Source organism: Cuculus canorus, chromosome Z (genome assembly GCF_017976375.1).
Source record: "Cuculus canorus isolate bCucCan1 chromosome Z, bCucCan1.pri, whole genome shotgun sequence".
NCBI classification, from domain to species: Eukaryota; Metazoa; Chordata; class Aves; order Cuculiformes; family Cuculidae; genus Cuculus; species Cuculus canorus.
This window is the reverse complement of record NC_071441.1, coordinates 22,165,676-22,189,986: the sequence shown is the minus strand read 5'-3', so window position 1 is coordinate 22,189,986 and position 24,311 is coordinate 22,165,676. Positions and strand designations below refer to the sequence as shown.

General features: G+C 37.5%; 1 protein-coding gene across 10 annotated transcripts in view; it reads left to right on the top strand.

Annotated features, from left to right (window-relative positions):
* Window positions 1-22,725, top strand: part of MPDZ (multiple PDZ domain crumbs cell polarity complex component) — an 88,948-nt gene extending 66,223 nt beyond the window's left edge. For all 10 annotated transcript variants that reach the window (XM_054053611.1, XM_054053609.1, XM_054053616.1 and 7 more), the window contains 20 exons: window positions 2,071-2,233; window positions 2,845-3,041; window positions 5,124-5,215; window positions 5,490-5,580; window positions 5,924-6,004; window positions 6,972-7,064; window positions 7,158-7,232; window positions 8,619-8,796; window positions 11,126-11,271; window positions 11,605-11,688; window positions 11,796-11,989; window positions 12,239-12,386; window positions 14,715-14,801; window positions 16,165-16,261; window positions 16,936-16,979; window positions 18,064-18,186; window positions 19,105-19,209; window positions 19,326-19,438; window positions 20,502-20,625; window positions 21,460-22,725. In XM_054053611.1, the coding sequence (XP_053909586.1) occupies window positions 2,071-2,233; window positions 2,845-3,041; window positions 5,124-5,215; window positions 5,490-5,580; window positions 5,924-6,004; window positions 6,972-7,064; window positions 7,158-7,232; window positions 8,619-8,796; window positions 11,126-11,271; window positions 11,605-11,688; window positions 11,796-11,989; window positions 12,239-12,386; window positions 14,715-14,801; window positions 16,165-16,261; window positions 16,936-16,979; window positions 18,064-18,186; window positions 19,105-19,209; window positions 19,326-19,438; window positions 20,502-20,625; window positions 21,460-21,606 (2,382 nt within the window). In that variant the 3' untranslated portion in view covers window positions 21,607-22,725. The remainder of the gene's footprint in view (window positions 1-2,070; window positions 2,234-2,844; window positions 3,042-5,123; window positions 5,216-5,489; window positions 5,581-5,923; window positions 6,005-6,971; window positions 7,065-7,157; window positions 7,233-8,618; window positions 8,797-11,125; window positions 11,272-11,604; window positions 11,689-11,795; window positions 11,990-12,238; window positions 12,387-14,714; window positions 14,802-16,164; window positions 16,262-16,935; window positions 16,980-18,063; window positions 18,187-19,104; window positions 19,210-19,325; window positions 19,439-20,501; window positions 20,626-21,459) is intronic.
* The last annotated feature ends 1,586 nt before the right edge of the window (window positions 22,726-24,311 follow it).

Here is a 24,311-nt window from a genome sequence, read left to right as displayed (position 1 = left end):
ATACATCCAGATCTTCCAGGGGTCCTTGACAGCAACTTTTTGTTCTGTTTTGTGTTCATGTTTTCTTCAGTTTTACAAAGTTTTTTGACACTGTCATTTCCCAAAAGTACCACTGAAGTGGTAAGTTAATTTTTACTTTAAAACAGAGGGAACACTGTAGATTCTGCTGGTCTAGTCTGCTCTCACATTGCATTTCCTCATCTTTTCAGTATGGTACGTTGCCTTCTAGTTAAAACTTTAGGAAGCACTCTGAAATAGTAGTGTTTCTATAACTACTCTCCCCCTCACCCCTCCTTGAGCTAGAGTTTTTTTCACCAACTTTTCTCCATAGTGGGTGCATGAATTTTTGATTATGAAAAATTGCTTAGACTCCTATTAGACAGTGTTTCCACTGTACTCTGATTTTCATGGATAATAATGTCTTTGCTAGAATTTGGCTACTTCAGTTGACATTGATGTCTGCCGTCTGTTAGCATGTTTTAGAGTATAATTTGGATAATCTGTACATAATTCCTACATGAAGTTTAGTGATGCAAGGTATCATCTCAGCAGGATGGCATTATCGTGGATTTGAAGCACAGATCAATATGACTGACATAATAGTACAAAAATCATATGACATTCACATGGAATTTTTTATGTAAATGATTGGCTTGGGTGGCATATTAAAACTTCCCATGCTTTTGGCATTAGTGGCTTCTTAGTTAAGCTCCTGCAAGTTCCTGAATGAAAAGAAAATCTTTCTGCAAAAGCAGAATGAGAGAATGGAATAGGGTATTCACATTTTCATTAAATCATTGGAGCATACACAGAATGAAGGCAACTCAGTTTTCCTGGAGAGATGGGACCTTCCTTAAATCTCAGCATGACTAAATTGGTAACTGTCTCCTTTTATCAAAGCCTTCAGTTTAAAGTTTTCCAAGATGTACGTTGTTACTCATCTCGCTGTTGCTTCTGATGAAATTGTGTCAGTGTTTTTGGCCCTAGGAGACACTGTCTGAGATACTGTGTTCAAACTTTTGCTGATGTAATGAAAGCTGAAATGATGAGACAAGGGCTATAAAGCTAGGGCAACTAGCTGAAAATCCTAGTGTTGGAAAAATTCTTGTTTTTTACATCAGCAGCTCATCTGCCAGGTATGAAAGTCTCTGCATTCGTAAGCTTCAGAATGATGATATTGAGACAGAGTTTATTGCCAATGTGTTTACCTTCAGCAAGGCAAAATGATAATATTAATACAAACATTTAGGCAAATCCCTGATCAGAGTCCATTTTCCTCAGGGAAACTGAGTTGAGTGGAGGCTTGCTAGATTGTGGATTTGGGTGTTTAGCCATTATATTGCAGTGGTCATGTGTTAATATTTCTGACTTTTTGTGAATATGAATAGACAACATACATCAAGACAAACAATATTTTTATCCTTTGTGATTTAATCTTTATCCTACTTGATCTGATCTCCCCTGTGCAGCTTATAGGAAACCAGTAAATAAAATTGAAAAAGTCCAGTTAATATAGATTTCTTTAGTCAATCATCTGTTTAATTTTGTTTTTAAACTGTCCTTTCAAGTAATATGAAAGTTGTTTTCATTTTTTATGGAGCTGTTTTTGAAAGCATGTAGTTCTTTGTTTCTTTTCCCTTTCCTCCTATTTGGCTTCCAAAGCATATCATAGGAAGAAATTATCTGGAGTGGCTTTTAAAACTAAACTGAAATGGAAATTTTTTACAAATATGGCATTACAATAAAATTACTTAAGTCTTCATAAGAGTCTTTTTCTGAACTGTAAAGTGGCACATAAAACTTTACTGAATTGGGCTTTTATTGTAAGTTCTGTTTGCTTCTGAATACATTTTGGAGTGATTTGGAGTTATCTCTTACCTTGCCTGGTGCTTGTTTCTGTCTTTGATCTCTTGCAGCCTTTCTGTGCCGTGTTATTCATTTAGAATCCTAACTGCTTGGTACTTAAACTTCAAACCCATAGTCATTGCTGTTTTGACATTTGAATATAATAGTTTGCCCTGCACAGAATCCACATCTGCTTAGGCACTATATTTTTCTTATTTTCCACAGTTACTTGGTCAGTCTGATTTAGAGCCAGAGAAGACTTCGCTTTGTAACTTGCCTCTGCCCCCTCCTTCAGCATTTTCAGGAATGAGCTGTGATGTTGCACGGTCATCTTCTAGCAGAGTCCCTGAGGATGAGGAGAAGGAGGATGAGTTTGGTTACTGCTGGAGTAAGTTTATCTTTTGTGATAATATTTGAAATATTAAGTGTTGAAATAGCATTGTAGCAGAAGATGTGGGGCGTCTAGTTTGAACTACTTCGTTCTTATATGCTGCATGGTTTGGGTGCTAAGTGTTAGTGTCAAGTTTCAGTTGTGCCTGGTGAGATGCACGTAGTGAAATATAAACCTGATGTGTTCTTCTTCATTGCATTCCAATCTCTGTTTTACTCTGTGGTCCAAATTCACTCTTTCACATGTAGTACTACTACACGAAACGTCACAATTTCAGTGTAATTTCAGTGTAATCCAGGTAATTAATGTCACTGATTGCTGTGATAGCTTCTGTTGCCGCAAGGTGTTACTAGATGAAAGATTGTTGGTTTTATATATGAGAAGTCTTTTTCTAAGAGAAGTTTTAAATTGGAAGGAAAACAAGGACCTAGGAATATTATTAGAAATTGCCTAAGACTTAGCTTAAAAGAATATATGGTATAGACTTAAAATTTTCTTATCTAGTTTGAGATTCTTCTGTCAGATACTTCCCACTGGACCCTCATCTTGACTCTAGGTGAATTGTGAAAATTTCTAATGTAAATCCAACCTTTGTTGCCCACATTTAGAAAATATTGTGCAGCGCTATGGAAATCTACCAGGGGAGCTACACATGATTGAGCTGGAAAAAGGAAGGACAGGTCTGGGACTTAGTCTTGCTGGTAACAAAGACCGCTCCAGGATGAGTGTTTTTATAGTGGGAATTGATCCAAATGGAGCAGCTGGCAAAGACGGCAGGTTACAGATTGCAGATGAGTTGCTAGAGGTGAGTGTTTGCAATTTATACCGAAACCCAAAACATACTGATTTAAAATGCACTAAAATACTAGATTCTTACTGCAATATTGATGTCCTTCAGTGGACTTCGAAATCCGTGGGTTATCCAAGTTGATATCATTATGCTACCAGATTTTTATTCTGGTGTATTCCAGCTGTGATGTTTTTTCCTAGGTATAGCAGTAATAAGTAAAGGGGTCTGTGTGTATTTAAAATGAATACAAGCGGGGGATGACAGCAGTTTCTGGATTATGAAGCAGTACAGAAGGAAATGCATCGCAGACCATGGAAAATACTGAAGTCCATGCATCTGTGAATGCTTAGACTTCCTAATTATTTCTCTGCCTCCTGGCAGCATGATATTTGTATTTTGTGTAACTTGTGAAGTGTATATTAAATCTGGAGAAACAGGAACAGATCCAGTTGTATTATGAACTTTTAGCTCATCATACATTTGGGCTGTTTTCTAATGGCTTTGTGGAGGGACACAGCTTCTGAACATTCCCAATGTGTATATAAGCATAAGGTATTTTTTTATAGTACTACAACTGAATTGATGATGCTTGCAGCTGTATTCCCTGCTATAGCTGTTTGTGTTCTTTCTGATAGCAGTGGGTAACATTACGCTTACAGAAATGCTTTGTGTAACTTCAAAACTGTGTGTGGAGGTGATGGAGAATAGATATACTGGGGAGATGATACAGGCAAGGAATGATGAGACTGAACAAAACTTAAGGGAGTCATTGAGGAAGTAATAATGTAGGCTGGCAGCTGCAGACTGGGAGAGAAACTGAGGGATTTGTGGCACTGTGGACCTAGTCTTATGCAGTGACTTGTTAGTTGCAGGATCCGATAGCATCTGCTAGACAATTCTCATGAACGAGTTAAAATATCTGTGTGTAAAACCTTGGTGTTGTGGATATTGAGTATCATCAGAATATATGTAAGCACATTTGTCTTGGTCTGCTCTCATGTGATTTCCTGCTTACTGTCCACACTGTAAACCAGCAAACTGATACTAAAAGTTTGTCTTAACATCTTTTGAGAGGAGATACCTGAACTTTCTCCTTATATTCCCAAGCAGCTGTCCATCAGCTTAGCTGACTATGCCCTGTCACAGAGGTGACAGCCATCTGTGGTTCTTCACAAGCCCACAGTAGTCACTGAAAGCAGTGCTGCATCTGGATTGTCACGTTCACTGTAAATGATGTGGCTCAATATCCCTGTGACCATGCCTGGTGGACATGGCCTATGGGAGCTGAGAGTTTGCTGCAACACTCAGTTCATGTTGTCAGTTCATTGTCTTGTGTCTGTTGCTTAGTGTTCACTGCTTTTCTTTTTCCCTGCTTCAGCTAGGACTGCCTCAGTATCTGTTGCATTATTTTCCCTTTGTATAGGTACAAGCTGGCCTTTTCTAGTCATTTTCCTCCTTCTTGGAGGAGGCTTCTGCACTGTAGTTTTCTATTTCCAAGAACAAATACAACTAGGAAAGTGTGAATGAATAATAGCATTATTCTGCAAATTCACACTGATAACCTCCAATCATATCTGAGTTGTAGGAGCTTCAAGGGATTTCAGTGACTCTGCTCTGCCAAATAAAAACAATGATTGTCAGGTTGAATCTTCAGATTATAAATGCACCAGTGTGCCGACTTCTCTGTAGAGAGTGCCTGGCTTAGAGCTGAGATTTGGTAAATAATACCTATCTTACTGTTGGATATATGCGTTTCATTTATTTGTTACAGTTAAAATTTCCTATGGCCCTGCTGTACCACCACATCGGTCATGAAGTGATCAATGACAAGTGGAAATAAAGGATGTGTCAAATCAAGGCACTATAACTAAGAGAATGACATTTTTATCATTGTGACACTGTTATTCTGAAATCTAACTTTAAGGAATTTTTTACTGATAGAAGGAAGTGAAAGCAGGACACAATGTACTCTCTTACTTTAATACAATTCCTGCTTTAGAGAGTGATGTGGGATAATGGATTTTTTTTTTAAGGCTTATAAATTAGTTTAAGGCAACAAAATATTTTGAGAAATAATTGCTGCCTTCCTTTATATAGATAAATGGGCAAATACTCTATGGAAGGACTCATCAGAACGCTTCCTCAATAATCAAATGTGCGCCATCTAAAGTGAAAATAATATTTATCAGGTAAGTTCTGGTTAAAAGCTTGACTAAAAAACTTCATTTTTAGTATGCTCAAGTTTTGCACAGACTGTTTCTGGTTTATTTTTAATTTTGGTAGCGTAGATGTTCTTTTGAACCCAGCTTTTAGTAGTGGCTAAATATTTCTTGAGTTTTCTGGTTTTATATTTGCATTGTGAGTGCCAGAAATAAAGTAAAAGGAAGCGCTGAAGTTAAGCTCTAAGAAATATAGTGCTTTATTGCTGCATTTTTACTACTTTCTTAACTGAATCTGTTGTAGAAATAAAGATGCAGTAAATCAGATGGCTGTTTGCCCTGCAAAGTCGGTAGAGGCTTCACAGTGTACTTCAGGGACACTTCAACATCAAGAGGTAAAGTAAATTTTTGTTTTTCTTGGTTGACTGATATACTGATGTTGTCCTGGACAGAGGAGTGCCCTGTCTACTTAGAAAATACTACAAAAGAAAAAGAAATCAAGGGAAGAACAAATTAGATTTTAGTAAAGCTGCTAAATTTTTATTACAGCTGGGATCAATTGTTTTTTACTTTGGTCATCTAAACTATGAAGTAAATCTAACATACCCATGAATAGAGTTATAGCAGTTCAAATGTATTCAGAAAATGAGCAAAGCCATTTTAAATGTTTGTGCTACTTTGTTTTGATGTGAAGTGTTGAATATAGTAGCTCACAGTTACGTTTTCATTTTCTATTAGATTGATATCAGCGCTGCAAACACCAGTGCTTGTTTAGACTTCAGTTCATACAAAAACATTCAGTGTGTGGAACTCCCTAAGGTATGTGCTGAAAATTAAATTTACACCAGCCACATTTGATTTCCAGAGGTCTTCCCTTTTTTTTTTTTTTTGTGGATGGAACTGTTCGGCAACCTCATGAGTGTCTAACTTCATATAAATTTGCCAGTTGCTCTGTGTCTCTGGAAGAAGTCACCTCTTGTCCTGTTTGCAGAACTTTTGGTAACCAACTACTGGTGGTGTCTCAGGTAAAATCATTGTCTTAGTTGTTCAAAGTATTAAAAGCACCAGATCCCCCGAACAACATACATACTCTCAGAAAATGGAAAATGGTGCAACCAGATGTTCTGTGCCTTTGAAGAGTGGGAGGATTATCTCTCCTGCTTATTGACATGATTGCCTATTGACAGTTGCACTTGGTGGACATAGGATAGAGACCTGTGGACTGTTGAATAGTTTTTCTTGTTGGCATGCATCAAGCCTTCTGTTATTAGCCAGGAGAATATCTTACAGATTATGGTATCTGGATGATTTAATTCTAGGTGAAAACATGGAAATTTTACTCTACCACAGACGTTTACTAATTTCACAGGGAGAGCATACATTTTTCTCTCCTCTGTGTTTTCCACTCCTGTGTGCAGTTTTTCTGTGTGTTTAAGTAATTGATTTAAGATATATCATGAAGTTTAGTTTTCTCAGTTGGTAGCTTCTAAGTATTTTGTGTCTTGCACCTATTTATGAATTTAATGACTGAATCACAATTGACCTCATAAGTTTCAAAGGACAGGTTTGAATTTAGAAGTATTTCAGATTTGTCTTGTTAGCCAGTGTACTGTTTGTAGGTTTGCAAGATTTATTTTGGAAATAGACTAGTCTAAAACAAAACTATTGATGCATTGTGAAAATTCAAACTTGTTATGTCTGTAGGCTTCACTGATCTTTAGTGAATGTATTCTAACATTTTGATAAACGCAGTGACTAAACATTTGCAATTTTCTGTTTGCCTCAGGATCAGGGAGGCTTGGGAATTGCCATTAGTGAAGAAGACACAGTTAATGGGGTGGTTATTAAGAGCTTAACAGACTATGGTGCAGCAGCAAAGGTATGAGAGCATTTGAAGTCAAAATAAGGAATGAAAAAATGTGTTTTTTAGTAGTATCCTGAGCTCTTATTTTTTATTTTATATCGTTTCCAGGATGGACGAATCAAAGTTGGAGATCAGATCCTAGCCGTGGATGATGAAATTGTTGTGGGATATCCAGTAGAAAAGGTGCTTCTGAAGTGTTAGGAATGTTGCAGAAATCATAACACTTAATGTATTAGTTGATTGTGTTTTAAATAAACCAGTGAGGTTTTTGTGGCTATATGCTGACTTAATTTTCAAAGTTGACTAAAGAACCAAAGATCTGCAAGCATTGTCTGGATTAGGAAACTGCTGCAGACTAAGCTAAAACCTGAATTTAAAACTCGGCTGCTATTTTACTTTAAGGCACTACATGAGTCTTCTGTCTCTGTGCCACAAATGTGGTTGGTTTTTTTTCACATGTGATTCAATCTTATGAATCACATAGGCACTTAGTTTTAGCATATAAGCCATGAACTATCAATCAACAATGACTCTTCATTACTACTCCACTTCAGAAGTGTTAGAACCAGCAAAATAAATATTACTAAGCTTACGTGGATCGGTTGCACTGATGGTGAATCGGGCCATGAACTGTGTTTATGCATGGATAATGGCTGTAATAATGGCCTCATTATATTCCAAGCCTGGTATTTCAACCCTTTGGAGAAAACTATCTCCATTTTAGCTCTGCAAACTCAATTTGGGTTCTGTAATGAATCAAAGAGGTCTTTTTTTTTTAGCACCTGCCTTCGTTCCCAGAAAAGTGATTATTTAAGCATTGGAAGATCACTTTCTGATTGTTAAAGGACAATTATGACAGCATCCATCTTACTCTTCAATGTGCTGCTATCTCTGAAGCAGTAAATGAGTAAGAGGTTGTGAAGCTGTCTGCAGGGAAGTAGTCTTTAGAAGAAGAGACAAATTGAGAAGAAATATTGAGTAAGTAATTTCTGAAAATCCTTCGAATTCTACTGAAATGTAAAGTCTTGGGAGGATTTGGTGTATTTTCTTTGAGATGGAAGTTAATTTTGTTGACTTCACTATCACTTTAAACTAGAACGTGTGTTACACCGTAGTTCCTTTTCTCTGTGACAGATAATATTTTCAGATAATATTTTCAGATTTTCCTTCTAGCTGTGCATCTGATTGAGCAGATAGAATGGCAGTAGCACATTTATTGAAATTGGGAGATGTTTTCACAGTGACTTCTGTGGAATCAGAACACAGGCATTAAAAGACAATATTATGTTTCCAATTTTTCTCATAATTGCTGTAAACACATACATTTTGTCTGGAGAAGCCACGGAAAGACTGCCACATTCTAATATATAGTTTGGTGAAGTTGCGTGGAAGCTACTTCATTAAGATCAGCCAAGTCTGGCCCACAGTTAACTATTGCTGTTTCTTATAAAAACTGTCAATATTTGTCCTTGTTCATTACCAAGAAAACCTGCAAGATTGTGACTTACAGCTCCAGTTTGCAGAGCAATCCTGTTACACTCTTTACCAGCTTTTCTTCTTATCATTCAGTTTATTAGTCTTCTCAAGACATCCAAAACTATGGTGAGGCTTACAATCAACTCAGCAGAGCCGGACAGCCTGACTGCAGCACCAGTCACTTCCAGCACTGTCCTAGCAGAAAAAAGGAATATGCAGCCACCCGCAAGTGTCCCTTCTTCCAGCTCACCAGAACCAGAAGCAGTCAAAAGTAAGGTTCTCCTTATGTGTCTGTCTTCACTGGGATCATGACATAAAAATAAAGACCCAGCTTGTAAAGAAGTTTTCTCTTTTTGTATGCACTCAGCTGTCTTCTGAGTTGCATTTTCTAGTACTTTCAGTTACAGATCCATCTAAATAAAGCAGCGAAGCTCTACAATTAAGATCTACCTCTTGCCTTCCCAGCATCCTGTTGTAGAGGTGGGAGTAGGTGCCTCTGTCATAATTGTCTAGAACTAAAATGGGAAGGATTCCTTTAAATGAGGGAGGAAACTAATCTTGTCTTTCCTAGAGCAAGGGAATGGTTGAGACTGTCTTGCCATTTGTGACAAGCCATGTTTGTCTCTGCGCTCTTAGAGTGGAGAGCCAACATGCAACTGATTGATGGGTTTTATTGGTTAAGCAACACAGGACTGAGAAGCTAATAACTTCTTAATTGAGTAATGTGCACATCATAGTTAAATTATATGTACATCACTGCAGGTATTACTGAGTCACATTTCTATTACTTTTATGACAGCAGTATTGATACACAATTATATTACTATAAAGAAATCTTAAGTAGCACACTGGAAACCTAGTAGATAGTAATTCTGTTGTCTTTTCTGCCTTTAGTTTTAGGGTAAAATTAATGGCTTTGTCCAAATCTATCCCTTCCATTGCTACCCTGTCACAGCAAGTCTTAGCGATAAACATCTGGTGGAGATTTCAGCAGTACGCCTCCAGCATCCTGGGGTTTTATGATTGCAATTTGACTTCACTACCATTTACAGGCATGAGTAACCCAACTACTAGAAGATCTCCCTCTTCTTGATTTTCCACCTGATTTTATAATTTATTCCCCAGCTTTTTTGTACCAAGACCACCTTTTTGCTGCCCCTGCATCTTGTTCTCTCTGCATATACTCCTCCAAATAAAAAACCCATCCCTAAAGACTTACTCCCTATTTATCTATTGTCTACTACATCTGTGCCCAACTTTAGTGTTTCCAGCAGTACTACGTAGGCAGTTTGGGGCCCAGTACTGATGCAGCTATCTAGATGAGATCAACCTTGCATACCAAGACTCTCTTCCATTTCCTTTAGTTCATTTATTTCATGTACATTTTGTGTCTGCTGCACAGAATTATTACTAAGCATGAGAAGTTGTTCATCACACACATGAAGAACTTGTATAACACAGCAGCACAGTAACCTGTTCTATACTCGCATCGAAGCTTTACCCTTAAAAAGTCTAAACTGGCCTTCTGAATCCCTTCAAAGGCCAAGACTCTTGGTTTTGATGCTTACTGTTCCTGCAGGGCCTATTGCTTACACTATACCTAAGTATTTGTCTAGCATAAGCGCATATTTCTGAATGGTCAATTCTATTAGTTTCAGCAGAACTTCTTTTAGTCAGTATCCTTTCAGCGGGCTGCAAAAGAGTTTAGCTGCATAGTTTTACCTTTTGGATGAAACTGGTGCTTCTTTAAAGCACAGAGGAAATAAGTGATAAACATCATCAGAACACCCCAGACTGCTGATTCTTTCCTTTAGTTGCTACTCAATACCCCTTCCTAGTATTTTTAGGCTTTTTTTTTTTTGTTCGAAGGGTACAGAACTGACTAAAATATTGAAAAAAAGATCTAATTGTGACATTCCAAAGATAATGAGTTTACACATAAATTGCTACCTAAAGATGTTATGTATATTACCATTATGAAAATATGTATTTACAGCACAAAACTTACTGTTCTAAAAGTTGTGAAAGTGGCCAGTTAACAGTTGGACTAGTGTAAAAAATTTGGTTTTGAGGGCCACTAAATATAATGATATGTATAAAACCTTTGACTTGACCATGAATTGCTGACCTTGTGAAATATCACTATATTTAATTCATACTTCACATTCTTTCTCATGGTAGATATCTGAGCCTGAGACTGAATAGTTAGATGGACCTTGACTTATTGCAAAAGTGCAGGGCTGACAACCTTGAATCCATGTATTTAATACATACTAGGTACTTTGTTTATCTCTATTCTGCATTGCATAGCTGGTAGTATATAAATTCTATCCTAAATAGAACCTGTTTTGTAAGGTAACTTCTTTGGATATTGAGACTGTAGTCCAGGTGCTTGGTGGTTTTAAAACAGGACAAGTGTGATTAAAACTACAGGATGTACTTGTCTGAGGGGAGGGGAAAGTTGGCAGTATCATCCTCTGTATGTGAGCTGTTCAGCTGTTGCTGTAGATCTGTCAATGCACTTTCAAACTGATATTTAAAGTCATTTTTCTAACAGTGACCGCTCTTGTGGTAACCAGGATGTTTAATTGTTCTTTTAGGCACAAGCAGATCTTCAACTCCAGCCACATTAGCCTCTGACCCAGCTACTTGTCCCATCATTCCTGGATGTGAAACAACCATTGATATCTCCAAAGGGCGGACTGGTCTTGGTCTGAGCATTGTTGGAGGAACGGACACTTTGCTGGTTGGTTGGAAAAATATGTGTGTCACTCAAGCGAAATAACAATAATGAAACTAAAGTGTCTCATAAAAGAGTTTTTTTTGTCTGCCCTTGTTTCTGTAACATTTACAGAAAGATACCAAAGGTACTGGTTTGGGGGGGGGGGGGGAACAAACCAGAAAAAACACTTTCAAAACTGAAAGTATGAATGAACTTCTTAAATGTTATAGTGATTTGTTCATACGTCTAACTATTTTGTTTATCACTGATGAGTTATGATAGGAGTTTTCAGTTGTTCTTATTTCAAAGTAGAGACATATTCTTTTAACATTTTTTTTTTTAATTATTTATCCACAGGGAGCAATCATTATCCATGAAGTATATGAAGAAGGAGCAGCATCTAAAGATGGGAGACTGTGGGCTGGGGATCAGATATTAGAGGTGTGGTGGGTTTTTTGGTTACTTTCATTGCCACTAGCTACCTGGGCATATCCTGTTTGTCTGTTGGAAGGTTCTGCATACTTTATCACTGAGTACTTCCATTGCAGGTGAATGGCATTGACCTGAGGAATGCCACACACGATGAAGCAATAAATGTCCTCCGACAGACTCCCCAAAAAGTTCGTCTGACTGTATACAGGGATGAGGCCCAGTACAAGGAGGAAGACATGTACGATGTACTCAACATAGAGCTCCAGAAGAAGCCTGGAAAAGGTCTTGGGCTGAGTATTGTTGGAAAAAGGTACGCGTGTACATGGAGATGTGCTGGGCATGCTCATGTTTCTGTTGGGGCCTGGTGCTCAGATCCTTTGGGCTTGAAGGCCATACATGTGCCTTAGCTTGTGCCTAAGCTAATTGGCCATTCGTAGAGGAACTAGACCGGGGCTACTGAACAGAAAAATGAGACAATGTTAATTGTGTTCACAACAACAGCCCATAAAAATGGCCCTCAAACAACACTGTAATGCAAAATCCATGTGTGTGTTTGCAGAAATGATACAGGGGTGTTCGTGTCAGACATTGTCAAAGGAGGAATAGCAGATACAGATGGGAGATTGATGCAAGGAGACCAGATATTGACAGTGAATGGAGAAGATGTTCGAAATGCTAACCAGGAGACTGTTGCAGCTTTGCTAAAGGTATTGGGAAAACAGAAGGTGGATAAAAGTGAAGAATTGAGATCTAGACTTTTTGAAAGCTTCGGTTTTGTTCAGACTGAGTTTAGACTGAGGTGTCAGTGATTTTGATATTTTGACTGATGAAAATGGGGGTATTGGTAGTGGAGAGTGCCATAAATAAAGGCCAATAGAAGAGCATTACATAGAACAACCAAAAGATGAACACTGTATTTTCTCCAACACAGTGATAACTAGCTAACTCTGACATTTTCAGAAAGATGTGCAGAACTGACTTAAAATGGTTGAGAATTCTTCAAAGTAGTTGTGCTGAAAAGTGATTACTTTCACAGTTGAGAATGTTCTCCATTTCTTTTTCTGTTTGTGTCATCACTTCACGTACATTAAGTACAATAATGCATTTTTCAGTGATCGAGACATTTAGTAGAAGAAATTGCTTTTTTAACAAAGATAACTGAAGTAGACTCCTATCTGAAATTCTTAGAACCAGGATTTCTGTTCTTAACAAGTTCTGCACTTCAGATGTCCTCCCCTTATTTCCAAATCAGAATGAGGTTAGATATACAGTGTTTCCTGTGGTCCAGCAGGAAGTCCAGCTGGTCAGCCAGATTGTCTGTTTTCCATCCAGGATTTTGAGACATTCCTGCTGCATTGTAAGGATTCCACTGAGTTAGCATTTTCTGATGGAAACCATATCCACTGGAAAAAAATTACAGTCACTGTTTGACTCTTGGATACATAGACACACAACCATGCTTCTTTGCACTCACATTCAGAGGTCTATTGAACGGGACATGTCTTGAACATTTCCTCAAGCTGTTTTTTTCGGGGGGGAGGAGGTGGGGCATGTCAGGAGTTAGAAAGAGGAGGTAGGAGCACTATTTCTGTATTTTCAGCATGTGCTCGTAAGCGGGAATGCCAGAACTGGGTCTGTGTTCTGGCAGTGAACTCATTAATATACTCTTCTAGGGTCATAATACTTTTCCATTCTTACTTGATGTTTTATTTTATCTATGGACAGTGTGTTTGTGTTTCATATGCTGCACTTCCACATCTCCTCTAAATTAAAACTTCATGTGGAAAGTTTTTCATTTAGCAAACATTTTGGAGTATGTAATTAAGATTCTTAGTTCCCACTTATCAATTGTATATCCGTTTTAAATACTTAATCCCTCTCAGTAGTGCTTCAGAGTACTGAATTGTATATCCTAGCCCTGAGGATACGAGATATGGAAACCCTGCTTGAATGGTTATGTGCTTTTGTTGGTTTTAATATGTTGTTCTATTTCTTACTAATAATTTTCTGACAAATACATGAACCTCTCTTAAAGTAACACTAAAGCATGATAAATAAAGGCAAACTTATTATTACATAAGCTCTTTGAGTACAGGATTTTGTACTACCAACTTCCAAGTGGAAGAAAGAAGGAAAAAAAAAACAACTCCCAAACTTGGATATTTCTGTGTTTGAATATGTTGCAGATAGATGGTCTTCTTTTGACACTACTTGTATTATCTCATAAGTCCAGTTTTCTAGATATTGTTTGTGACAATAACTTATCTATCTGTTTCCAAAGTCAGTGTAGTGTCTTCATTTTGAAATATTTGATTGCAGAGTGGATTTTCTTCTGAGACATGCAGTTTATGCAAACATGTAAATACTTAATAGTATAATTAAAATCTTGAAGAGTAGTGGAAGGGTTTTCCAAAGTTCGAACATTCCATATCAGATGTAGAAAAGTCACTTAAACTACAGATAGAGGTTTGGAAAACTCCTGCCCAAAATTTCTTCAGTTATGTTGGAATGGATCCAAAGTAATATACAATTTTATGAGTGGAAGAGAGATGACTTAACCACAGCTTAAATACTGTGTTTTCAGTCATAGCAAGAGGAATGATGATTAATACTTTGCGTTGTTATACTATTTTTGCTGCTTATAGTGCAAATGGTCAATTTCACTATTCATTGAAAAATGCCATATTGAAAATATATGTAGACATTACATGCATTGAGAAAGCTAAAATTAATCCTGTTAAGTGAATGTTAACACAATTATTTTTGTATGATTTTCAGATCTGTATTGTAATACTGGTGAATCCAATAGATGTTCTACTCAGTACTGAATATCATGGGGTGCTTAGCTTGTGTGGCTCTTGATACTGTGTGAGCTCTGTCCGCTCAGTGCGCATTGCAGAGTTGTTAGCCTGTTATTTTCCCTTCTATTCATCCTTTTTTTTTTTTTCCCCGCAAGCTAATAAGTGACTTGAATATTGCCATAGGCTTTAATGTTATCAGCAGAGGAGATGTGTTATAATTTGCTGGTTCTCTAGTGTTCTTTAGGTACAGTAAGACTAGAAGTTGGAAGAATAAAAGCTGGTCCTTTCCACTCTGAGAGGAGAACATCCCAGAGCAGCCAGGTGTGTAACTGTAGAAGTGTTTAGTTTGGAAGAAATAAAATGTGGTTAAATAATGAAAGTGGAGAAGAATTATCGCTTTTGTGGTGACAGTGATTTTCCATATACCCCATCCAAGATGAAGAGATTAGTTTTTGTCTCCTTTACAGCTTTTTGGTAACCATTTTATATATTCACTTTAGCATATTGTATTGGTCAAAGACATGATTCAGCCAAAAATGTATTCTAGAAATGGCTTAGCTATATTGCCTAGTCTGTTCTTACGGCTTCAGTTGGGGAAGCCGGCTCTGATTCTCATCAGTACCAGAAGAAATTGGAGTAGACTTTATACCTCGTTGTTAATTTAGGACTGCTCACCATGCAGTAGAGTATTGTTTCAGTAAACTGAGTGAATTTCTTCCTCCTTGAATATTCTTACCACTATCTTGGTCATCAGAAGCAGGAAATCTGCACCCTTTCCATCAAGCTTCTCTCAAGTTTATTTATTTTACTATTGTTTGAATGGTGGAGTGTTACAAACTCTCATCTGATTCTGCATTTGAATGCATCCTTCATGTTGCAGCAGCTCACATTGTGATTTTCTCCAGTAGTAGCTATGTTTCCCAGACCTCAAAAGTTGCCTTAGAACTTTCTGTTGTTATAAACTGGGTATACAGGTCGTCAAGTGCTAAAGATGAGTAGTTTCCAGACAAATTGTAATGAACAGTTTCAAGTGAGAGGTTAAGACTGGATAAGACTGGGTTAGACTGTCTTCAGAAGGGATAATAACGAATAAGATGAAAGCATTCAAGCTCTGGGCAGTCTTGATCTAAGTTGTTAAGTAAAAAGAAGCTGATGATGTTTAATGTTTTGAAGAGTCTATAACAGTCAGGGAACGAGTCTTACTGGGAGTCATGTTCCTTTACATTGCCTGGCAAGTATAGTGAAAATCTTTCTGGAAATTGTGCAGGTGAGCCTAATCTAAGTTTTAGCTGGTGTAGTGGGTGAACATGAGAGTACTCGTATATAAAGATCTGTCTTTTCTGTTCTCTCCCTGCCTTGATAATTGTGGCTACCAGCTGCACTGGAAGATCTGTATGAAGGGATAGAAGGTGCAAATATAAGGGCACAGCCTGGCCCTCAGAGTCAGTGCTTCAGAGCATTGCATGGGGTTGTAGGTATGCAGTCTCTGTTGGTCTAATGATGTATTGAACAAGGAGCCTTCTAGGGTGACCAAGAAATAGGTGGAACTTCAATGTCAACTTTAATGAGGCACTGAAAAAGTAAAATACGGCAAAAGACACTGAGTGCAGTGGGTTATAGTTTTAACTTCTACCATTTGGGTATTTGAAGCTGCTCTCTAATCCCAGTCTAACACTGTGTTTAGGTCAGTGAAGGAAATGGCAGTCTCTCATCGTTTGGTTTTCCAGTTTCTGCATCCAGCGCACCTGAGGTCTTTGAAAGTGGTCTGAAGAAGAATACCAGTAAGGTTTCTTCACTGCTTTCAGTATTGCATACGTGTAAACTTGTAGCTGAGATATTTTGCTTTCTCTAAAATATTGTCACTATGTGCTGTAGGCCCGAAAGGGATTCCTTAGTCATTAAAACACTGCAAGGGTGGTTGATGTACAGTACACCATGTAAGTCTTTTGTAGGTAGATAGATTTTTATAAAAGAAACTAGCAGCTTCTGTTATGCCAGTAGCTTAGATATTGAGAGTGTAAGTTGAGCCATCATTTTCTGTTTAGTCTAAATACATCTTCAATCAATCTGTCTCATTTATAGAAATCCACATACTGTGTAATCAAGTTTGAATATATGTGGAATAGCTGTCTCATGCTCAAATTTAGAACAAATTTACTTCTGACCAAACTATTGCTAGCAAATAAGTTTGTTCTGTTCTGTTTGAGCATGCTTGGCGGTTTTATTCCAAAAGGTGTTTAAATGGAGAGAATGAATGACTTTTACCCACTTTAGAAGTATTTCAACCCTATTAAATTAATGCCAACCATTTTCAGAATCTGCTTTAAAAAAAATCTGTATGTCTGTAGTAAACCAGCAGAAAGTTAGAATCATGATAGTAGTCTGCATCGTTTTAATGGATTTTTTTTTTTATAAACGCTAGTTTAACTTCTTTTTCTTCATACTCATTTGACAGCAGCTTCTGAAATACAGGGACTAAGAACAGTTGAAATAAAAAAGGTAAGTTAGAGCATGAAATGGTATAAGGCTTTGTAGATGTTGTGAATAGATATGTTTAGAGAAAGGAAGAAATCTGGCCCTGTTGATCATTTTGAGAGAGAAATTGATCTGGCAATAGCTAATTAATTTACCTGTCTTTTAAAGTCAGGCCTGTATGATCTCCACTGCCTATATTTTTTATGTAAAATCAATGTGATTTATGCTATCACATTTTGTGACATGTTTTGAAAGCAAAATGAGGAGGGATTAATGAGAGGTGATGGGCCCTAGTTTTACTGTTATCAGACTGAGTTAACTCCAGATTCTGTTTTAATGAAGTCAAGAGAACTGTACTAAAGTGGCACACCCATAGTTTAGTATTTCATGTTTTCCTTCACACATATTGCTAATGCATAGGCTTTTACATGACAACTGCTAGGTTTCAACTGAAGTTCTGTCAACTTCCTTATTTACAGGAGCCTGAGATGTGGGTCACAGACTGCTTCTGATTGTCTGAAACATTTATACTTACTTGACTTTGCTTCACATCTAGTTCACTTGATTGCATGGATTATACAAGCCATTCTCTTCCTAAAGTAGAATCTGTAAATATCAGCTGACAATAGCAGTTTTTCCACTTAAATAGTAAGATGTTGTACAGCAGTGAACAGCTAATTTTGTTCTTTGACAACAGGACACTAGGGGGAGCATGAGGATTAATTCCAGTCTTCAGGAAGTTCATAATAAGAAATTAGTATAGACAATATTAAGTCCAAGCAATCCTATCTGTCCAGTTTTCTGTGTCCAGACATTATGGTGACATGGAAGGTCTGCTGCTGAATTCTCTAACTATTTAGTTTGGTTAAGATAAAATGTGCAGCTAAGTCAGCAAATTGCTACCTATCACTGATCGGAAGAAACATATATTGTGCTCTCAGCACTTTTTCAAAATGATGAAAAGTGAATTAGCTTAAAAAATGGCTTGAGACGTATGAATTCTGTTTTTCATAAGATAAGAGCTTTAGTAATTTTGTGACCTAAGCATACAATTCTCTGTGTATGTTTTTCTTTCCAGAAAAATCTAATCTTTTTTTCATGATAACAGGGCCCTGCAGATTCACTTGGAGTGAGCATTGCTGGAGGCATAGGAAGTCCTCTTGGAGATGTTCCTATATTTATTGCCATGATGCACCCAAATGGAGTTGCAGCTCAGACTCAGAAACTCAGAGTAAGTTAATTGTTAAAATGGTTGTAAAGATTGCATGGGTAATTACTCTAGGCAGGCAATAAATTAGCAGTTTAATGATACAGTTATAAGTACTTCTGTCTGTGACAAGAATTTTTGCTGTTTGGATTGATGAAGCAGTAACTCAGTTTGGTAGCATGGTAAAAGTTAATTGCTGAAAGATACTAACTTTGGGAAGGAAGTCTTAAAGCAATCTTGGATGGTAGAGGTAGTTAGCCTGTGAAAATTGAAAGTAGACAGTGTGATTCAGAATGATGGATTCTGTAGGTGAGCTCCATTTGATGGGCATAGTGGTCATTCTTGCAACTGTATGTATGCAGTCTGTTCTATCTCTTGTATTTTCAGTGCTTATCCAACTTAGGATAGAGATAGTGTTCTTTACGTTTTGCATTAAAGTGAGAGGTCTTATCTGATCCAGCACTTACAGGCATGCTGTATCCAGCCTATACCAGAGGTGGTTGAATTTGACTTCTCTCCTCGGAAAATGGACAGTGTTTTTTCAGGATTAATTCAGGCATATAATCTTCAGTGATAATTTTCTACTTCAGTGCATATATCTTCAAGTGATGTGCAAAATACACCTCTTTTTTACATGCTGTATATTTCTGGAGTATTAGGATCAAGTCTGTAAAGCATCGTTACTTTTTTACACTGAATACACAAAGCTGGTGTAATTTGCTAATTGTAATGTTGAATTTTCTACCTTATGTAGTTGAAGGATGATTTGCCTTCGAGAGAAAATGTACCATGGACAGTTGATAATTTCTTTCTTCCTGCCCTGTATGGCTGATAGTCTAGCTAGATGCAAATACACGGATGTGCTATTGTTGAAGGAAATTAACAAATAAATTTGTTAACTAAACTTATTCCTAGTTAGATTTTCTACTTTTTCTTCTGCAGGTTGGGGACAGAATCGTTAGCATCTGTGGAACATCTACTGAGGGCATGACTCACTCCCAAGTTGTTAGTCTCTTAAAAAATGCTACAGGCACTGTTGAGTTGGAGGTAAAAAATCTTCAGTGACATTTGGAATATTTTCTGAATACTGTTTGCCAGCTGCTACAGTTAATTATTTTAATATCAGTATTCTTATTTTACTGGTTTATGAACTCTGTTCCTAGGTTGTGGCTGGAGGAGAAGTAAGTGTCATAACTGGTCAGCAGCAGGATCCACCTGCATCCAGTCTTTCGTTTGCGGGGCTAACTTCAACCAGCATTTTTCAGGATGATTTAGGGTCAGTAACTTTACATAATGTGTGTAGTCTGTTATTTTAGGTGGAATTCAACCAAAAAAAACTTCAAAATTCTAGCAAATAACAATGGATATATTGCTTTGTTTAATCATGACTTACACGTTTGGTAGACAAGGGACCTGTAGGCCCTAAGTCCTCATCTGCATTTTTCATGATGTGATTTGCTGTGCTGCCTTACTTTACCCCTTTGCAGAGTTGTGATTTCACCTCTGTAAATACAGCCTCCTTTGTTTCTCTGAGCCTTGATTAACTGATGCGCTCAAAATGTTTTTTCCCAGACTTAAATAGCGAGGCCCTTTCCCTAGTGGTACCTGTGTTTCTGTAATGTGCTTTCTAGCACAGGGCTACCAGGACCATCGAACTTTTCTACTAGACAAAGTATACAGCTTCTTGTATGTTGCAAGGTACAGCTGTGGAAACAAGTTTTACCTTAAACTCTGTCATAAATCTGAGGTATTTTTCTTCTACAAACAGGAAAAGAGAGATTTGGGTTCCTTAGCCACACAGATCTACTTTGAAAGCTAGAACTCCAGAATTTCTTGTAGTCAAAGTATATGTGGGTAAATTGCGCCTGTTAATGATCTGTCTAAATGCATACGTACAAACACACAGTCATATACTAAAGGAGGAGAGAAGCAATTAAACATTACAACATGAACTACTGGGGCTAATTTTAGATATTTTTAGGAGTATAATGGGTTAAGGGATTTTTAGAGTAGGTGTTTGTTATAAAAATTTGAGATACTGGTACTGCGTCTCGACTTTGCTAGTAAGCACTATTAATGGGACATTGCAGGCATTAATTGTGCCTTGAGCTGGGTGGGAAAAGTTTTTGAAATAGCTGCCTATAAGTAATAATGAGGGCATTAGCCACTTAATGTTTTACATGAACTAAAGTAGACAGTACGTTATGATAAAAGCATTTGTAATTATAAGGGTAAAGAAAATGTATTGCTTAACTTGAAAGGAAAATTGTTTTCTTTTAAATATTGTAGATGTTAACTCGTATGTTCAGACAATGTCACAATACTCTTCCTTTTCTTAGACCTCCACAGTACAAAACCATTACTCTGGATAGAGGACCAGATGGCCTAGGATTCAGTATTGTGGGTGGTTACGGCAGTCCCCATGGGGACTTACCCATTTACGTGAAGACAGTATTTGCAAAGGTAAGTGTAAATTTTTTCAATCAATGTGTTTATTATTTTGTTCACAGCAGGTACTGTCTTAAATGAGGGCCTGAGTTTGAAGCCAAAGAATTGCTACAGTTTCTCAAAGCTTTTCTTCCTTAGTGCTATTGCTGGTCAAAATGTGCTTGCAGCATCCAAAGGCTATATCAGGAACATCCAGAATTTCCCAATGTGTGTAACTCTGCTTCAACTCTCAAAACTGAAATTGTGTGTTTACTTAGAAAAGCAGCCCTAGAGCCTTATAATTAGGGTGTCTTTTCTTCAGGTAGTAGAAGGGACTCTCTTATTTATTTTGGCTGATGTCTGAAATGTAGACTAACATAAAATAATAGAATTCCACCTAGATCTGGAGTTCAGGTACTGACCTGAATTTGATAGTTTGGACTACCCTAGAAACAGCCCTGAGTCAAAAAAAGCTGTTATCAGGAATCCCAAGCTTTTATGTTAAATCACAGTGCAGAGGTGGGTTTTGGTCACTGGATTTCTTATACCAGCAGCTGAAAACTTCTTCAGGTCTTGAAAGTCTTAATTCTATGATAGTAGGTTTTAAATGTTGTACTAGCTGGACAAACAGGGTTAAGAGAATATAAAAATCCTGTAGATCAGATTTATTTATGTTGTGAAACTTAAATGGGCCAAGGCATACTGCAGCACTAGCTGTTATGTTAGTCCATTGACTGTAGTTGAATCTTTGAAAATCAAATGAATTTTAAGGAGGTTTGTGCACAACTCATCTTACTCAGACCGTAAGGACAGTGTGGCAGGGAGAAAAAGAAATGCATGAGTCTGCAGTTATATGTTATATCGTTTCAGGGTGCAGCAGCAGAAGATGGACGCCTGAAGAGGGGGGATCAAATCATTGCTGTGAATGGGCAGAGTCTAGAAGGGGTGACCCATGAGGAAGCAGTTGCAATTCTGAAAAGGACAAAAGGAACAGTCACTTTGACAGTTCTGTCATGAGCTAGCTGCCCAAAGGGATAGGGTCAGTGAGACTATATTATTTACATTTCACATAGCAGAAAGAATAATGGAAATGTTTATATAGCCTTCCTGCTCTTGCAGCTTCAAAGAACCATGTCACAACACTGAAGAAAAATAACATTTAACCGTACTTTTGTGTACAGTAGAAATATTTCTCTTACTGTGAAACTACTGGGATGGAGTTATGTCAACTATGCAAAGACATGGATATACTATAACGAATGCTTGTAAGCCGTCGTCTCCTCCTCCTCCCCCCTCCTCCCAAATAAAAAAACAAAGGGGATATTTGCATTAATAATTGCACAACAAAACTCCAATGTTTTACTAAGAGGCTTTGGATATTTTAAATATGTTGGAAAAATTATAAAGTCACTAAGTCAGCAAGGGAGTGGTATAGGCAGCAGTATTCAGAAAACACAAATAAGGTTATTGAGGAAGTATTAACAAAATACGGAATTTTGGAGAAAAAAAGAGAAGTACGTAATCTGTAGGCAGGTGATTAATCAACTTAGATGGTTATTTGTATTATTTCACAGTGCTTAAGTAGAAGCTGGGAGGGTGACTAAGGTGGGGGTTTTTAATGTGTGTTAATTAGCAAAATAATTGTAGCAAGAAAGCTATCATGTCATCTGTCACTTAAGTGAAATCTGAATAGAAAGTGCAGGCAATTGTCAGGCCATTATTAGGGGAAGGTACAAAAGACTAGTGTTTATTTTAGTGAGATTCAGAATCAATATTAGGAGTGTCTGTATAACAGTATTAGCAAATTGATAGCTAGGTTTAAGTGAATTAACTAAAAACCCCCACCGTCTTTGTCTCTTTAGCTGTTCTAGAAGTTACACTGTGATAGGCTAAGATGAAAGAAGACAAATGGTACCATTACTGGATGCTGTTGTCATTGAATTGTTCTTTAGAGTGAGAAATACCTACCCTGGGAGTATGTAAAGTCACTTTAAATAGTATCTATATTTGTAACGGAAGTAGTGTACAGTTATTTTGTTACTGCTGTTATGTCTCAATAGAAGATATAAGTGAATAATTTCCAAGCTGTCATGGTAAAGAAATAAAGTCACAGGTGTGTTTCTGGTTGTCTTACAATGGTGTTCTTGCATTGTTCATTCTGGTGTGAAAGATTAATTCAAAAAAATTTAATGTAATATTAAAAAAATGACATTAGTATTTATGTGAACCTTAAAGCATCTGCTAAAAATTACTTTGCTTGGATTTTAACATTTTATCTCCACTTGCAAACTCTTAGAAAATCTGAGACCAGATGCCAAAACATGTAGGAATTACTATGAAACTGCCTTGCTTTTTTGAAATAGACAGCAGTAATCATTGTTCAGTCTGCTTAAAAAGCATTCCTTCAGCATGGGACTTGCCACGAGGGATCGAAACAGTGAGCCTTGGGAACCTAGGATTTTCCCTTAGCTGTGGCCAGTGCTGCTGCTTCAGAGCACAGGATCCCCCGCAAGCCTCAAAGCAGGAAAAGCTGTTCCATGATCATTGCGTTGCGGCTGCCGTGCACTGCACCATGAATTGTACTAAACTTTGCAAGCTTAGGATGTTCAATTTTCTTTATCGTTTGGTATTCAATGCAACTTTCATATCACAGGGGTTAGTCCTGTAAGGTGATGGGTACTGTGGCCCCAGTTCTACTAGCTCTTCTGCTTTTGATTACATTTTTGTGTGTGTGACTGTATTAACGATGAGACTTGACAGGTTTGGAGCTCAAGGATTTGGCATCTTAAAGGCTCCAGCCCGTTGTCTGTTTATATACCCAGTCCTTTCATTCTACTCTGCTTGTCACCTATTCAATGCTAGTAATCTTGGTGTTAATGAAAGAGACTGTCACAAGAACAGCTGGCTCATGGGAATGTACATATTTCGTTCCTTGGCAGTAAGCAGGTATTGGCATAGCTGCTTTCTTGTTCCTTCCTCTGATGGATTTTATTTCTGGATTAGCTTTTTGGAAGCAATAGTATTGGTAGTTCTCATTTGGGAGAGTGGGTGGAATTTGTTATAGTAGGCATTGAGGATCCTCTTCCCTTCACCCAGTCTTCTAAGAAGAACAAAAGAAGCTGTATGTTCAGTAGGCCTAGACATGGACTGGCCTTGGAAGAGAAAAAACAAAAACCTAAATGAAGAAAAAAGTTGTTGTCTTTGTGATAAGTGACAAAGAGATGTTTTGTTTTTCCTAACAAGAAACTTGCACGTAATGTGTTGCAAAGTAAGCCTTATCTGAGATTGAGAGTGACATTGGAAATAGGCTTTTTCTTGCTTTTTAAAAACAAGGTCTTTGACGCATCTAAAATACTCATGTGCAGGAAGCACTTCTGTTTTAGGCACCACTCGCAACTATTCAAACTGTGAACACTGTTGTCCTTAGCACGTTCAATACCTGCAGTGTATATGCAAGCTGGTTTTATTTCTTTCTGAATTGGAGATCGTGGATCTTCCTCAACAGCGGTGTAGGTCTTGATTTTAATGCATTGTAGTTCTTAGCCTCTGTTACAGGGTTACATTTTAGCTTGTGAGGTTGTGCCACAGATATTCGGGAAAATGCTAACAGTCTCAGGTCAGACTTACCTATTTCAAGCTCTTGGAATGGTATACTTTCTAATGGAAGACGGTGCCTAAGTAGATTGAGGTTCTTAACTTCTTGCCATATGTTTTCATTCCTG